Below are 18,250 nucleotides of genomic sequence, written 5' to 3' on the forward strand. Positions count from 1 at the left end.
AAAATCATGAAATGAGGGTCTCCATTTGATCTACGTAAAAGTTGTTTGTATGGATTCTTTAGGAATCCAGTACATAGACGGTAAATTACAATCATGGTATTTGGTAGAGAGACCAAAAGATGATAGCACATGTATATATGATTTTCCACTATCTCTTCTTTGCAGAGTGTAATTGCAGTATAAGTCTTATAACTGCTAGAGTTTTTCTACGTCGTGCATTGTGATTTGTACGTTGTTCCCGTCTTGGTAACTCCACACATATCCTCGGTTTTTCATTTTCTCTACTTTAATCTTTTTCTTTCATTGTGACCATTTTGGATTTCATACCAATTCAAACCTAGTCATCTTCATGGATTTGTTGGTCATGTCAAGTCTCCCCCGTCCTTTCCATCTTCCATTGTAAAAATATGCATATTTTGCAAATTAAAAAAAAAGGAATATCGGTTGAAAACTTGGAATTTGTAGGTACTATTTAAATTCTCCATGAACAAGTTAAGATGATTTTAAGGTACCTCTTTGCCTCATATTTCTTCTAGTACTCATTGTGGTTAACGAGTTCCTCCCAATTCTAAACAACAATATTTGTGCCTGCTTCTTCATCAAGTTAACCTTCTGCGTTATATTTAAGGTAATAACACAATTATTGAACTAAAAAACTCAAGGTAAAATAGAAAGAAATAGTTTTAAAAAAGTCCATATAATGGTAATAGGAAGACAAAAACCGGTAAGTTTTGAAAAAAGTGACCTGGTTCATCCATTTCTAAACATTTTAAACCAAGTTTCATAGCGCGCTGAACGTCTCGCTTATATTACGGTTAATTGCTATCGGAATATACAAACAGGCAGTCCAAAATACTCAAAGGTGGAAAAATCAAAAACTGTGAAAAAAATATAAAAAATAATTAATATTAAACATATCAATTGTTCTATTCAGTCACTCTATCTAACAACACTCTATTCTACAAATTGTTCAGATGACCTTTTTCAGAATCCGCGGTTTTGAACATTTAAATCATGAAAGATGAAATCTAATAGGCTGACCAGAAATGTCAGAATAGAGAGTAGAAAATAGTGTTGTTAAATCGCTGTAATTGTATTTCATAATTCTTTTATCTGAGTTTATATACACAAGTAAATGAAAAGACTTTGTTAAATAAAAGATAATGACTTACAATATGTCCCGTCTATACACCAGAAAAGTCTTTTCAATTAATCATTTTAGCTAGCCTGATATGAACAAAAATTGTGAAATTTCGATACCTAAAACAATAAATATTTTCATCTTCTTAGGTATAATGGCACATCATTTGATTAATATTGTTAATTAAAGTAAATATAATTTATTTAAAGCAAAAAGATGAAGGTTCATCCCGAAAGACAGAAAAAAAACAGCGAATTCTTTAGATATAAAATTTGCCCATTTTTCTTTTTTTCTCTCATTGGTGAAAAACGTTTGCATACTTTAAAAGTATATCTCTATATTTAAGTTCATAATCTTGGCTCAATCCAATTTGGTTTTCATTGAAATTTACGAGTTAGTACAAAATGTAATCTTCTGTATGAAATAACATGATTTTATGCAGGGTATTTTTTCCAAGACAACCGCCACAAGACAAAATGGTTATCATTAAATCAAGACTCAACTCAAAGCAGAAATATTGGAAAATAGTGTAAATTAAGGCAATGGTACGTAAATCTAGTAATTAATAAATTCAATAATGTTTGAAGTACGAAATTTGACAAATTCCAAAAATGTACGGTAGAGATACACTCTGAAATTAATTTTGTCATACTTTGCAGTAATTGTCAATTGACAAACAGGTCAATTCCCATTCTATAGGTAATAAAAAAGCTCAAGAATGGGTGCTATAAAAAATTCCACAGAAGGGGATGGGAGAGGTGGCCACCTATGGTGCATGTTACCAATTTACTCATAACTACTAGGCTAGATAATAAAATCAGTATTTGGAAACGAGTAAACAAAAAAATTCGTTCACAGAAATAAATCAATTCACATTGTTTAAAAGGCATTTGCATATTCTAAAGGACTTCAATCTTGATAAATATTTCAATATTTGCATTAATGGTTTTGATATTTGTCCTAAGAACTTCAGCCAGAGGCATAACTAATAAAACATTCAAAACTGAGGAACAAATTTCACATTCTTTGAATCTTTCCATGTGTCTCATATATATTAAAAATTATATTCAGCAAAAACAGTCAGGCACTACAAAACGCATTCCCTCAAAATAATATCAAGTTAACAAAGATCAAAATCAATATACCAACGAAGTCAATTCTACAACATTACTAACACGGATTTTGCAATATGAGTTAGGTTTTTTTTTCTGCAAAATTAAGTTCATTGTTCAAAGACTTCACAGCTATAAATACAATTAATTTCATGGAAAAATTTGGATTTCCCTTGATTGAACTACATTGACAATGACTGGATGAAATATCTTACGTAGTTAATTGGACAAATTAAAAAAAGGAGAATTCATTTTTTGATCATTTCATAGTTATTTAAATTTAAATATGATTGAAAGTTTTAATGTCAGTATATTTAATGTTGTTTAATAAAACTATCAACATCTACTTGATAAAAGCTTTCAGTTGTTTACGTTCAAAGTTGTTATGTAATTTACCGAGTGCAAAAAGGAACCAAAAACCCATAATTCTTTTTTTATGGTAGACCATAAAGATTGCAAAGTGTTGAATTTCTTACATTAATTTGATATCACATGTTTTGCACAATGAGTGGAATAAGGTTAAACGTATAAATCGTCATTCACAGGTGTCTTAGTTTGTTAATTTCTTTTAAAGTTTTATCCAGCATTGTTGGAATCTCATCGGACACGCTCACGTGTTTTAAAATAAAAAAAAAAGATATAATAAAATTGTTGCTCATACACAAAGCAGGTTGGGAAAAGGGGTGTTCAAACGAAAGATCGATCTTCTAGAAGTTTCAGGCGAAACACATAATAGTTTGTAAAATATTTAAATTAAGATTAGGAAAATAAGTAGTCAAACGGTAGATTTCAGTTCTGTGCATTTGAGTATGAGTATTTTGTGATACTGCAAATGTCTTTCCCTTTCTGATGTACATTTTGAAAACAATGTCAACCACCAGGCAACAATGTTATGAACACCGAAGTATTCTATGTGCACGTGGGTAAGGAAGGGGCAGGTGTCATTCCAGAGTATCTAGGCACTAATTACCAATATATCGTTGCCTCTTCGCAGTCCGATTAGTCTTCCCTTCGTTCACAAACGTTTTACATTATACACGTTCAGTGCGTTCATCCGTGTCATGTGCTTTTAACTAGCATTGTGTCATCGTTCTTGTTTTTGTGGCACCCAATTTGAAGAATAAAACTTTTTTGAAAAGACTATCTCATATGCATGTACAGCATACAACTTTTGCGTAATTTGCAGAACATTTTGTGGGACACGGGTTGGTAATCTATTGTGTTTGTTGATTAGTAAAACATTGGACACCGTTTAATTTTGATAACTCATTTAATAACATTTTGTTAAGAAATATACTTCTTGTATGTACCGTCTTAATATGCTATTTTAGATTTAATTAAAACTTTATGACACCCTAATGCCCCTTTGGTTTTCTGCCTTGAATTTGCCATTTGTTGTTTAGACTTTTGTTTTGATTTGATATTAATCCCCTACTAGCTACTTTTGCCGAAGGGACATAAGATTTGCAGTCCGGCAAATTAGTTTTTCTTTTTTTGTATATAATTCGATATTTTGTAAATTTGTTAATTATTACAAGTTTCAGATCAAGTTTGAATTTTGTTGCGGTCCGTTAAATATGTGCTGATAGGGCCCTTGAACGTATGTAAGGGAGAGTAATCAAGGGAACCAAGGTTATAGCGGTAATCAAAAGAATGTAATCCAGGGAAAAAGACCAGACATGGAAAACAGACATACACAACAAAGAACATAAAGTAAATAAAATCATACTTACAAAGTAATAAAAGCCAATGTGCAACTCGGACTGGGAGAGTGGACCAGGTGCACCGGTAGGCTAAGCGTCCTCTGCTTTTCTAGAAACACCCGCCGAGTTGCTCATAAAAAGTCAAGTCCGGGGTAGACAAACGAGGAAAGGAAAACTATGACCCGTTGAATAAATCAGTTTTCACGGTGCTGATGGATACACCATAACGATCCACGAGTTCATGATGACGACCATAAAACTTGTAGTGATGACTTCAATCTTGTAGCATTATAATCGTGTTCCAGAAGCCTATTTGTTATAGTTCTAGCGCGATAAAACTCAGTTTTCCATACTTTTTTCTTTACGCTTGCAGATATACAAATGATATTTGGTACATAGTCTAACAATGAAAAGTGACAGAAAAAGGTCAAATTCATCAATATTCAAACACAATTAGTTTTATAACTTTACCGTTCCGGATAGGGCGGAAGGAGTTCAGTTTTTCACGAACCAAGTTCTTGTTCAAGCGAGTAATATAATTAACTTCAGGAAATAGATATGGTTTTTCCTTGATTGAACGACTTATAAAATGAGAGGCCTTGTGTAGTAAACTAAACACATTATCAAGGATATTTAACATTCCCTGAAGTTAACTACACCACTTTTTATTTTGTGTTCTCCACAAAGCGATAATTAACCGGTTGAATTACACTGACCAAGGTTGCATTACACTGACCAATTTCAGCTATTTGTCTCATCAGAGTCTAAAAGAAATCACCAACTCTAATCCCATCCAAGCAAGAAACATAGACTACAACAGCAACAGTGTACAACATATCATACAGATGGAAAAAAACACAGATCACACACATACATTAAAGTATAAACTATGAACCAAATAAATAAACACAATGTGTACAAATATAAAAAATAAACTGGCTACCACGCTATTTCCAAAAAGATGGTATTCGAATACATAAAATAAAAAATGAACCAAAAGATGAATTCGCGTATGTGCCCTCACATGATATGGATTTAATATTGTGGTTAAATCCATATGCAAACGGGGGAAGGGGGGGGGGTTAATGTTGATATTACACTGGAAATGCTCAACATCATTAACTAAAAGATCAACAAAACACTAACTAGAGAACATATCATACCATTTTTATTGTCTAGACTTTCGTGTATGTAGTGCTATTAACACCTACTTGGTAAAAGCTTCCAGATGCTCTTACATTTAAATTTTGTATGCAATTATGCAATATACCGAGTAAAAAAGGAACCAAAATCCATAATTTATTTTTTAGAAGACCATTAAGATTTTCAATGTACAATTTCGGAAATAACTTGAAATTTCATGCTTAGTGCAATTTTTTTTATCCAGGTTTATTGGAAGCTCATTGGACACGCTGACAAGTCTGTTGTTAGAAAAACAGTGTTACTTTTGTCGGTAAATATATGCGCAAACTGCATATCAAATTAATTATGATTCAGTGCATTGCCATTATCCGGATTTAAATGAAGGATCTTTATGGAAAGCTATACAAATTTCGAGAACAACATTAATAATTTTTCTTGTTGCACCCAACTCGAATAAAAACATTTTTTTGATAAGTTGACCTCGTTTGCATGTACATCATAAACCTTTCTTGTTAAGGTAAAGGCTTTTTTCATTGAACCATAATTTGCAGAGAATGTTTTAGGACGAGGACGGATAATGTATTGTGTTTGTTGATTAGTAGAACAAAGTAGCCCCTTTCATCTTGGTAACTTTATTTTTTTTTTGAAATTTGTTTTTTAAATCAATTATGCGCGTCGAATGCACCGTCTTAAAATTTGATTCCAGATTAACACGAAAGGTCATCCGTATTTATGTCCTTAATGCGCTTGAGAGACAGGTATTCTGCTTGAAATACGAACATTCCCTTTGACTATTGCATACAGTTTGTCAGTTCGGTAATTTTGTTTTATATGCAGTGCTTTAAAGCTCTTTAGACCACAGCCATGGCAAAAAAAAGTGATAAACACATGACGTGCAACACATAGACTGCGTGTGTTAAAATATGAAGATATTTGTCCTTTAAGAATTGAATATAAATCAAGAGAACTCCATTTTATCCTTGTCTTACCACGGGCTGGTCATTTATGTCGCATTGTTTTACTCTGAGCAATAGCGATCATTATTTCTTAATTACTCTTTTTCTAACAGCTTCTAATACCAGAAACAACCAAACAGAAAAAACATAACAATAAGTTAGCTTAATCGTGTTTGTGCCCAAGTGAGTTGGGACGTATTAATTGTTTCTTAATTGGTCATAATTGGACCACCTAGCAATAACCTGCCTTACATAAAATATAACAGAATATCAAAATAGAATGACAATCTAGACATCAAACTCTAAGTAGATGTTTTAAATGTGAAAACAGGAAAACAGACGTTCTACAAACAATGCAACTCAACGCATAATATTAATACTGGAGATAAGAAAAACACGACCGTCGTCCACAGAAATTCAAGCTTTGCAGTTTTAATTTACATCTAAAAAACAAAATAATAATGATAATAAACTGAGGTTGACATCAGATGCTTCAGAAAGGTAACCGTTCCTTGCTCATCAACGGGACCTCTCACAATGCAATTGAATTCCATCCGATAAGTGTCAAGTTTGATCAATCTTCAACTCGGTAAGACGTAAAATTTTAACACGAAAATCATTGTCTCGTCTATAAGGCACAAAGTCTATAAAGATTAATCAAATTATAATAACGACGGTAAACTTGTACATCGGACAATCTCACGTGTGTGCTAACAGGTAAAAATAAAACAATCAAAACTGTGTTGCACTTAATTAAGCAGGCGTCGATTAAGGTCTTATGAGTGATGAATATTTCAGCTCTCAGTCTGTCCATCTGTATCATGTGCTAGTAGCTGTTTATTGATATTGCTTCAAAAAATATTCTGATTTATGCACATGCACTTAATGTCAATACACAGAATGAATGATAACAAGATGATATTTTGCCTGCAGACCATTTATGTTTACTGTTGTAGGAAGTGTAGGTCTAATAGGACAATCAATTGGAAGGAGTGAGTAACCAAAATATGATCACGTGTGCCAAAGAACGCCTAGATATTACGAGTGTGCGGAACTTGTTCCGCGCACGAGTTAAATTTTAATGCGTTCTTGGCATGAGTGGTCATATTTTGGTTATTCACGAGAGCCAATTGATTATCCTGTTTATTATATAGATTTCCGGGATTCGTTGCTATTTTCAACATAAATTTTAAATTTTGTGAACGGTGCATTGATTTCAAAGTTGTGACGTTTCGGCGGGAGAAAGTCCGAGAGTGAAATTACGGAATTTATTTCACAGTATGAATTATCGAAATTTATTTCAATGGGAACATTCGATAAAACATCTACATAATAAAAATCGGTCTTTCAATATTCATAATTGTTTCCATGTTGTTGCATGAATTCAGTAATGCAAAAGTTGTGTGGTGTATGCACGTGTGCCTTATGTCCAAGCACAGAATGCATACACTTTACACGGACTTCGTGGTTATTTCTGGAGGTTATCAGGAATGAATATTTGGATTAAACAATAAATCACTGCATTTTTTTTTGTATTCATGTGCCACACCTTAAACACATTTTTGCATGATTCTTAGACAGAGAAGTACTTAATTTTGATTCAGTGCACTGTCGTTGTCCGTATTTTAAGGTTTGAATTTGATAGCGGACGATATAAATCTTGGATACAGAAATAACTACATATTGAAATTTGTTAGTTTCTTATTACACTGACCTTGAAGAAATATGGCCTTAAAAAAGGCGACTTCATTTACATTTACACAATACACAATATTTGTTGTGGTAGAAATAATGAATTTTATTACTGATCCGTACTTCCAGGCAAAAATATACCTCAATTTTGTAGAATAAGGGGAAAGGGTTATCGTATTATTGATGGCCTTATCAAGCGTTTTACAAGGATTTTTTTAAAATCAAATGTCATTTAGAATTATACACGTGAACTTGAATCTTTACAAGATTCAGCCCACCACACTGGCAGGGGGGGGGGGAAAGAATCGTGAACAAAGATTGTTAAGGATTTATAATCTATATCGTATTGAGCAGTCACTATTTAGATGTTGTATTTCATTCCTATTATGTTAATAATGCATGAAAGCATTCGAATATATGTACCTGATCGTGAAAGAATCTTACAATGTTTACTTGAATTAACATTTGATAATTTATTCCTGATTAATACACTTTCCTCGTTTGTCTACCCCGGGAAAATCGGCGTGTGTTTCTGAAAAGCAGAGGACGCTTACCCTACCGGTGCACCTGGTCCATGCTCTTAGTTTTTAGTGGAGTCCGAGTTGCTCATTTGCTTTTGCTACTTTGTATGTATGATTTTAGTTACTTTATGTTCTTTGTTGTGTATGTCTGTTTTCAATGTCTGGCCGTTGTCCCTGGATTACATTCTTTTGTTTACCGCTATAACCTTGGTTCCCTTGATTACTCTTTTGAAGATACTTTATTCAACATAGAACAACAGGATAAGGAACAAATTCCCGCCAACACCGTAATGATCATTTTCTTCATGCATTTACAGAATTTCATATAACGAAGGTAATTCCTGTGGGAAAATTTTACGATGTGCCACATATATCATAGGTTTTGCCTGATCTGTACATGGCAAGCCTGCTAAATCTGTCAGGCCAAAATGCCAAGAAAAAAAATGAGCGTTTCATTCTGTTAATCGAAATATTTTCATTTCAAGAATTGGGAAGACAATCGGATTATGTCACATTTTTTTCTTTTTGTTAATATAGAGCACGTTTAGAATACAAATATGATGAGAGGACGCACCGTTTTTGCCCTCTAAATATTTGTTTTTATCATATATCAAATAAAAGTAATTTTGCTTATTTTTCTATTCTTTGTTTTTGAAATTTGTCAATGGCATTTGTTTGCTTTGCCATCAACTATCACATGTCATTGTTTTTGCTTTTTTGCCTTGGGCTGAAATAAACCTAAAGGAATCGAGGAAATCTGGCTATTCAAGTATTCCATAAAAACCCCTTAACCTGGTAACGGCATCTAAAAGTGAGAGTGATAACTGCCTGAACCTGGCGTCTATTTTCTTGTAAGTCAGAATATTCGTGACCAAATGAATGAATATCGTATTCCGTCGTTCTATTTGCTGGTTTCATACGAAATCCCGACATTTCAGAAATAGCAGGAGTTCGTGTCGTGTTATCTGTCTGACAATTTATCATTGGTAATATTACATTTATAATCCTTAATGTAAAATTCACTGGCTGGTGCTGGTTTGTCACGACATTCTCTTTTTTTCTTTGCCTATTCTTATTGCCATTACATCTGTGTTATTTTTCTTTTGTTACACTATCCGAAAGCAAATAAATATTAATATATCCTAAAAATATGATATACTGAACAATTTCAACATGAGGCTCCATTATCCTACAAAGTTCCACTAGCCAGAGGGGTGTTATAGGTCTGATATAGGTCAAGGGTTGATACGGCATGTGTTGTACAGATTTTGAGGCGTAATGTACCTTATTTCATATATTTTATCGCCCCGTGCAGGTCCGGGTGTTAAAAGAATAGGCCTGCAGCAGCGCTAAGCTTGTCGTGAAAGACGACTAAATAGTGCTCAGAAACCTAGCCGGGGGCTAGGCGCTCTGCCCACAGAGCATCTGGGATGAGTGCTCCAGGTGGTGGAATGGGGTACCCCTGTCGTGTTACATGCTTGGGTTGTCAGGCTATAATACGGAAAACCTGACTGCAAACCATAGTGGTGCACCGTGTTGGGAAAGATGTCATGTTCCTTGCACGTTAAAGAACCCTGCTGTGGTATTCGATAGGAGTAGGAACCTTTGCACTCCGTCATAGGGGGCTGAATTGCCCGAACGTACCCATCCCTCCCTTCTCAAGAGGTCCTTAACGTTCAAATACCCAAATCTGTAACGGTAAAGTCAATTGAAGTACTATTTTACAACAAGACTGAAATAAAACTGTTGTTGAAAATTCTTAACTTTCTTTGCTCAGATCCTTGGTGTTACATATGGTCTTATTATGTATTACAGCTGCTTTATGTTTTACTTTATTATTAGCATCAGTCCCTAATTTTTTATCAGCAATGCTTCCTTGATATTGTGAAGTTTGTAATGTCCTTGGAGAATATCCTGCGAGCTGAATTGGTTGGTTATTATATATGTTTGTCTGGATAGCTTCGTCTTCTTCTGATTTACTTTCAAAGCTATCAGTAAAGATATTGCAGCTGTTTGTCTTTGTCTTAGTTTGTATTTAGTGATGTGAATGAAAAGGAGAGCTAGATGGTTTGCACCGTTCAGATCTTAAAGTTGTGTACAGGTTGTCCACTGGATACCATTTTTGATTGGTTAATTTTTGTTTCGTTATCCAATGAATTGTCAAATAGATTAGAAAGGTTAAAAGAAGATAGCCTTGTCGAACTCCAATTATGACTTTGAATGAACTACCATTTGTTCCCTTTAAATAATTTTACAGTCAGGACCTTCATATGAATATAGAGGTTATATAAGGAAAAGAGTTTCATTCTGCATATTTTTCTAAGATAATTTATAGTGTTGAGATTTGATCAGTGCATGCCACTGTTGATACTACTTTAACTCCTTTCCTCGGCAGTATAATGATTGGTGAATAGTAGGAGGGTAAGTTGGTGCTGACCTGTTGGGAATATCTTCGAAGTGTTCTATATATGGTCCGGATTAGTTTTCTTCCACTACAATCTGGTTTCCTGCCTTTTCCTTAACTGGGCATTTTTATGCTTGTTTTTTTCCATAGAGCTTTTTTGGTGTTTCATATATTATTTTCCTGTTATCTGTTTGGCTTGTTCTTTCTGAATCTTCTTCTAGGCTATCAACAAGTATAATTTTCAATAATCATTTCTGGTGCTTTAATTGCGGTGTTACTGATCAGATTGCACTCATCATGTGTTTAAGCTTTCCCCTCAATTGTCAAGCTGGTATTCATAATTTTTTTTCTTATTTCTCTCGATATCTTGTCTAACATTTCGTCACATATTCAATCCTGGTACATATCTCTTTTAGGGCCAAGTATCTGTGGACAACTTGTACTCATTATTTCTTGCCTCTTAGATCTCATAAATATTCCGGTTATATTTGTGCTCTTGTATCTGAAACCTGTTCGTTATTTCAACTCTTAATGCTTGTAATATTTTATAATGTCTTAGATTCCATGTTTTGATTGAAGTACTTTTTCTTTTTTGTTGGTACAATGTTCTTTTCCTGTTTAAGCGTTACCCTGACTATCACTAGGCGGTTAACTGAAGCCACATCTGCTCCACTTTGGCCCCGTGCAGGTCCGGGTGTTAAAAGAATAGGCCTGCAGCAGCGCTAAGCTTGTCGTAAAAGGCGACTAAATAGTGCTCAGAACCCTAGCCGGGGGCTAGGCGCTCTGCCCAAAGTATTCTCCCGGAGTAGGAACCATAGGGCTCCGCCACAGGAGGCTAAATTGCCCGACCCTACCCACCTCTCCCTATTTCCAGTGATAATCAAAATTTTTCGACCCAATTGTCCTTGTGTCCCATCCCTTTTTCATTTCACCATTTCATTTTCATTTTATCATCAATTTCATGTTCATTGTCTGAATATAGCTGAAATATTGCTGTTCGGACGTTAAACCCCAACAAACAAACAAACTTTTTCATCTTACATTAAGTAACGATTTTCTGTTAAAACATCTTTCAGGAAAACAATTTTGTACATTGTATATTTTATAGTGGAATTTCTTGATTATGTATTTTCAGCTACAATTATGCGATCTGTTATATACTGTCCGTTTCTCCAAAACCGTACCTCTTTCCGTCAAAATAGTATTGTCTCATTTATCTCTCAAACATCCTACCTATATAGCGCAAGCTCTGTCCTTATTCGAATTTTCTGACATCTGATTTGACTGTCATATTGTTAAATTTCCGAGATCATATTCTTCAGAAAAACTCATCATTCCTGCAGCTCTTTCACAAAAAACAAAGTGTATTAGTAAAATTAGTTGCAAGTTATGACATCACGATACTTTGATTTTATATGACGTCATAAGTTACGACTATTTTTTGGTTAAAAGGTTTGCTGCTTATTTTTAAATGTTTCGTTTTTGTTTAACTGCCTACCTGGTACTTCGAAGGAAACACAGCTTTTTTCTTTAATTATACATGTTTCATATCGTATTGTTTTGACAAATTTAATTGTCATTTTTTCCTTTTGTTTTAAAAGTTTACACTTCATATTTCAAACCTCAACCAAACAGAAATAATAATACACATTTAAAAAACGGAAGCAACAGTTATGTTACTAAAGTTTTTTTTATTTTCTAGATTCATCATTGAATTCCCGCTAGTATCTTTGCAACCACCTGGTTGATTAACTAGCGACCGACGGCGGCTACAGGACCCTCGCATGGTTCATCTTCATTGTCGATTTGCACAGCCTTTTGGGAACATTTACCATCAGACACCACTTTACACTCGGATGGTACGTCGGTTATTGTCTGACCAATACTGTTATGTGAAATAAGTGTAACTCAAACATGTGCATACGTTTGTTAGAAATAAGTTCTTTTGAAATGTAGTACATATTTGTAGAAAATGATTTTTCTACTGTAGCACTTAATGAATGGATACGAATAAGGCAAATTATATATTTAAACAATCTTTGCAAGACTTGACTTCGGACATAAAAATGGGACAAATTAAAACACAAACGCGGTAAAGTACTTATTTTGGTAGTAAAACACTGACTTTTATAAACAAACAAAACAGAATACCGTCATAGTTTCCTAAATTGTCATTGTGACTAATGTTGCAAACTCATAAACTAACTATGACGTAGCCTATGCCTTAAACATTGTCTTCTTTTTTCTACAACAACTGCAAAAGCTCTGCAAAAATAAGTACAAACAATACCAATCCTAAACATGTATATTGAAAGAGTTTGTTTGTTTGTTGGGGTTTAACGTCCGAACAGGAATATTTCAGCTATATTCAGACGATGAACATGAAAGTGATGATAAAATTAACATTAAATGATGATGAAATGAAAAAGGGATGGGACACAAGGAGAATGGGGTCGACAAATTTTGATTGCCACTGGAAACAGGGAGAAGTGGGTAAGGTTGGGCAATTTAGCCACCTGTGGCGGAGCCCTATGGTTTCTACTAAGGAAGAATACCACAGTAGTGTTCTTTAACGTGCGAGGAACGTGGCATCTTTCCTAACACGGTGTACCACTATGGTTTGTGGTCAAGTTTTCCGTATTATAGCCTGACAAACCCAGCATGTAACACGCCAGGGTACCCCATTCCACCACCCGGGGCACACATACCGGTTGCTCTGTGGGCAGAGCGCCCTAGCCCCCGGCTAGTGTTCTGAGCACTATTTAGTCGCCTTTTACGACAAGCTTAGCGCTGCTGCAGGCCTATTCTTTTAACACCCGGACCTGCACGGGGGTATATTGAAATGGAGAGTAATCAAAGGAACCAAGGTTATAGCGGTAATCAAAGGAATGCAATCCTGGGACAAAGACCATACATGGAAAACAGACATACACATACAAAGAGCATAAAGTAACTAAAATCATACATACAAAGTAACAAAAGCAAATGAGCAACTCGGACACCACTAAAAACTGGGAACACAGACCAGGTGCACCGGTAGGGTAAGCGTCCTCTGCTGTTCTAGAAACACTCGCTGAATCGCTCATAAAAAGTCAAGTCCGGGGTAGACAAATGAGGAAAACTATGAACCGTTGAATAAATCAGTTTTCATGGTGCAGATGGATACACCATAACGATCCCCGAGTTCATGATGACGACCATAAAACTTCTGTTGTGATGACTTCAATCTTGTAGCAACATATTCGATATGCTGTACACGTATTTCAAAGAGTAACCTCACATCCGCAGCATTATACTCAAAGGAGTAGGAAGTTGGTAATCAAAATTTATGTAGTATACAAGAAATATTCAAAACCACAACTATCGATAGACAATGTAGGAAGCTGAATCTATCATCAAAAAGTTGTTTTAGGTATTTTTAAATTGGTATTACTGCAAAATTCGATACATTTGATAAATAAAATCTTGTATAATTCGGGGTCAAACCGATATAATTAAAATTAGATCCAACAATTATTGCACTCAGCAACTACATGTAGGCACTAACAACACTTTATTCTTCGTTTGTCCTGATGACACTTCTCATCGACCAGTCAGATTTTAACTTACATGATTTTGGAAGCTTCGTTAAAGGGAAAACCCCGAGGATTCTGAAAAGGTCATCTAGATAGAATGTAGAATACAGTGTCGTTAGATCCTACATGCAGGGACTGAATGGAACAACTAATGGATCTCATTTTGAATATGGTTGGGTCCGATAAGTCTGACTACTGGGCTGATGAAAACAATCGAGGACCTTAGGTCCACAAGCAGTGACATCGACACAGTGGTTATTAAATACAAAAAAAAAAAATAAATCAAGTGATATATAACGTTAATTTCGATATGGTGTACACATGTTTCAAGGAGTAATCTATCAACTAAATGAAGGGTTTAAACAAAATTACCGACCTGGAAGAATTCAGTCAATAGACAAATGAAATAGTCAAAAAGAAAGTCCGTACAACAAATTACCATACCAGGAGAAAATCCGGAAAGCTTGAAACCACTGAATTGGTCTTAAATTTGGTACAGGCATTTCAAATAGGAATATTGGAACTTTTTTAAGCGCGCTAAACCCCCATTTCCATAACGATTTATTTTTTCCGGTATATTACAACATAAATGTTAAAAATTGCCCTGGCTAAAGAAGCACAGGAAATATTAACAATAAATAATTGCAAATAAAGTTAAATGATTGCGAAGATGAGTATGGACGGATTTTTCTGAAATGAGAATCGAAAAATTGCAATAGAAGTTCAAACTTGCATTATGATGTTTTTTAGTATTAGTGACTCGAGATCTTTTTTATGAGTTTTATATAGTGTCAATACTTTTCCTGAATATACATTTATTAATTATTTCCTTTATAAGTGTAAAATTTATTTACATAGGTAATAGCTCGTTATATTTATATGTATATGAATGTGACGACTTTATTCGCTACACTGCTCCATCGGATCAAATTGATACAGGGAAGATAACGTAAACTTATAGAAAGGCCTGATAAATTCCCAACGATGTCAGAACTTTCAAATTTGCGATGCAAATTTTTGGTCGTTCCCTCCGCGGGACTCGAACTAATACCGCTGAGACATCTATGGCAACACTGCCTGCACAAAGTTCAGCGCCCTAGACAACTCGTCCAGTTAGGCTATTTAAAATCTAGCTTTCGCTAGCCGGGTTATTCCTCCTCGTAGGATTAACCTAGGGCTGTAATTTAGTACACGATATATGGAAGTACGGTACAGTTCATTTAGGTGTCATTATGTAGGATAGAGGATCAAAATAATGATGCATATCACAACAAATCAATATTATACAAACGTCTCAAAATGTGACGACTCTATTCGCTACACTGCTCCATCCGATCAAATTGATACAAGGAAGATAACGTAAACTTATAGGAGGGTCTGAAAAATTCCCAACCATGTTAGAACTCAAATTTGCGAAGCACATTTTTGGTCGTTCCCTCCGCGGGACTCGAACTCGTACCACAGAGACATCTATGTCAACACTGCGTGCACTAAGTCCAGCACCCTAGACCACTCGGCCAACTAGGCTATAACAATATAGCTTTCGCTGGCCGGGTCATTCCTCCTCGTTGATTAATTTAGGACTAACTTAGTACACGATGTACGGTAGTATAGTACAGGGAGGGAACGACCAAATATTTTAAAAAATTTGTATCGCAACTTTGAAAGTTCTAACATCGTTGGAATTTTTCAGGCCCTTCAATATCTATTAACTATTAACTATTTGTTAACGCAAATTGGTTGCAAATTAGATGTTATAGATGTAATTACAAATAAGTACTCACGAACAACAATGTAGGGTGCCTTCATAACAAGTACATTCTACGCATGATTCAGTTGACTCATAGGAATCGCCATGTTCAATTGTGACTCCTTCGTAAATGCACTCAACACCATCTATCGAAATAATCGATTAAGTTGAAATTTCAACAAATATCTCACAACACAAAGTAAAAAAAATAGTATAAATGAAGATCATATATGTAAGTGTAATTAAGTATCGATTAACGATTTAAGTTCGAAAACATATTATCAGCAAATGGTTTTCCTATATCTTACAGTTTCGCAATGGAATAATGTTCCTATGAACTGTCCATACAAACCTTTGAATTAAGGCATAAATACATCTACGCGAGGACACGAAAACGTCACAAAAAAAATCTTGTTCCTTACTTTTGTCTCGGCATACAATACAATTATTATTACATTTTATTACATGTATAACATAATAGCCGTACTCGGTGATTTCTCGCCAGCTCCAATAGAACATTGTCCATTGACATCAAACACCATACATAGAAGAAGCAACATCAAATTGCATATACTGAGCATAATCACTCTTTGTAACAGAAGATTTCCCCCCTTCTTATATTCTGTCATTTTGCAGTGCTCTAGTCAACATATGTTGTATAACGTTTACCCCTGAGCCCGCTGTTGATATGATATGATATAACATGCATAGCTAAGGGTGGAAAAGAAATATATTGTTTCACTACTTGCTTGCAAGGCAGGTGAAAATTACAATATTTTCGAAAGCTGTTTCATTTCTAGTTTGCATTATATAATTGAAGTTCAAACAACCTGACAGAGGATTATATATTTTCAGATATAGGTCATGATTTACAAATTGATCTATTATACTAGAAGCTGGTTAAATCCCATTCTTAGATCAATCCCAATGATTTTTGGAGATAGTAGCCTTACATACACGAGATTGGGGTTATTTATTTTGATACGGTGCACATAACAAAAGTTCAATTAACTGCTAATTCAATAAAGAGTTTCGCTGAGTTCACATGGGACAAGTGCACAATATTATATTTGACACACTAAGAGATAGCTGAAATCTGACTCAAACTCGTACCGCTGTGACATCTGGCAACATTGCCTGCACAAAGTCCAGCGCCCTAGACCACTGCGAGGGGAACGACCAAACATTTACTTCGCAAATTTGATAGTTCTAACATCGTTGGGAATTTTTCAGACCTTTTTATGCTTACATTAGCTTTCCTGTATCAATTGGTCCGATGGAGCAGTGTAGTGAAGAGAGTCGTTACATTCTGATATTTTGTATAATATTGATTTGTTGTGACATGTATCGTTAATTTGATCCTCTATCCTACATAACAACACCTAGATGAGCTGTCCCGTACAGCCGTACATCGTGTACTAAGTTAAGACCCTAAATTAATCCTACGAGGAGGAACGACCCGGCCAGCGAAAGCTACATTTTTATATAGCCTAGCTGGCCGAGTGGTCTATGGCGCTAGACTCAGGCGGTATTGTCATAGATGTCACAGCGGTACGAGTTCGAGTCCCACGGAGGGAACGACCAAGAAGCAAATTTGACAGTTCTAACGTCGTTGCTAATTTTTCAGAACTTTCTATGCTTACATTATATTCCCTGTATGCGATGGAAGTTGTAAAACTACGAAATAGTCGGGGACAAATTCTTAAAAAAATGATAACCGGAAGAGTATTTGTATTACATTCTTAATGACATGGTTTATTTGCCCTTAAACGTCTTACCTCTACTTGTTTGACAGAAAATCATGAGCGTATTTTCTGGGACGATATTAAAAATGCGACATTGTGAAGATGATCAAAATCTTGAATACGAATGTTTTTAACTTTATTAATATATCTTTCACCCAAAACTGCAAAGAGCATGGGACCATCAAATAATATGATTTGTTTGTTTGTTTGTTGGGGTTTAACGCCCGAGCAGCAATATTTCAGCTATATTCAGACGATGAACATGAAATGATGATGAAATGAAAAATGGGATGGGACACAAGGATAATGGGCCCAATAAATGTTGATTGCCACTGGAAATGAGGAGAGATGGGTAGGGTCGGGCAATTTAGCCTCCTGTGGCGGAGCCCCATGGTTCCTATTCCGGGAGAATACCACACTAGGGTTTTGTAATGTGCGAGGAAGGTGGCATCTTTCCCAACACGGTGCACCACTTTGGTTTGCGGTCAGGTTTTCCGTATTAAAGCAT

The 18,250-nt window shown here is 35.1% G+C and overlaps 2 protein-coding genes across 2 annotated transcripts in view; both read right to left on the bottom strand.

The window, feature by feature from the left end:
- LOC148616952 (uncharacterized) overlaps positions 1-18,250 on the bottom strand; it is a 77,403-nt gene that overhangs the window by 15,403 nt on the left and 43,750 nt on the right. The window lies entirely within an intron of this gene.
- The window catches only part of LOC148616953 (uncharacterized), a 42,654-nt gene continuing 36,771 nt past the window's right edge, over positions 12,368-18,250 (bottom strand). Inside the window, exons 2-3 of the mRNA XM_088585098.1 lie at positions 16,032-16,143; positions 12,368-12,557 (exon numbers count right to left, since the gene is read on the bottom strand). Of these exons, the coding sequence (XP_088441224.1) occupies positions 12,425-12,557; positions 16,032-16,143 (245 nt within the window). The 3' untranslated portion in view covers positions 12,368-12,424. The remainder of the gene's footprint in view (positions 12,558-16,031; positions 16,144-18,250) is intronic.

This window comes from Perna viridis, chromosome 5 (assembly GCF_037379345.1).
Source record: "Perna viridis isolate PV_CMFRI_1.1 ecotype Kerala chromosome 5, ASM3737934v1, whole genome shotgun sequence".
Lineage (NCBI taxonomy): Eukaryota > Metazoa > Mollusca > Bivalvia > Mytilida > Mytilidae > Perna > Perna viridis.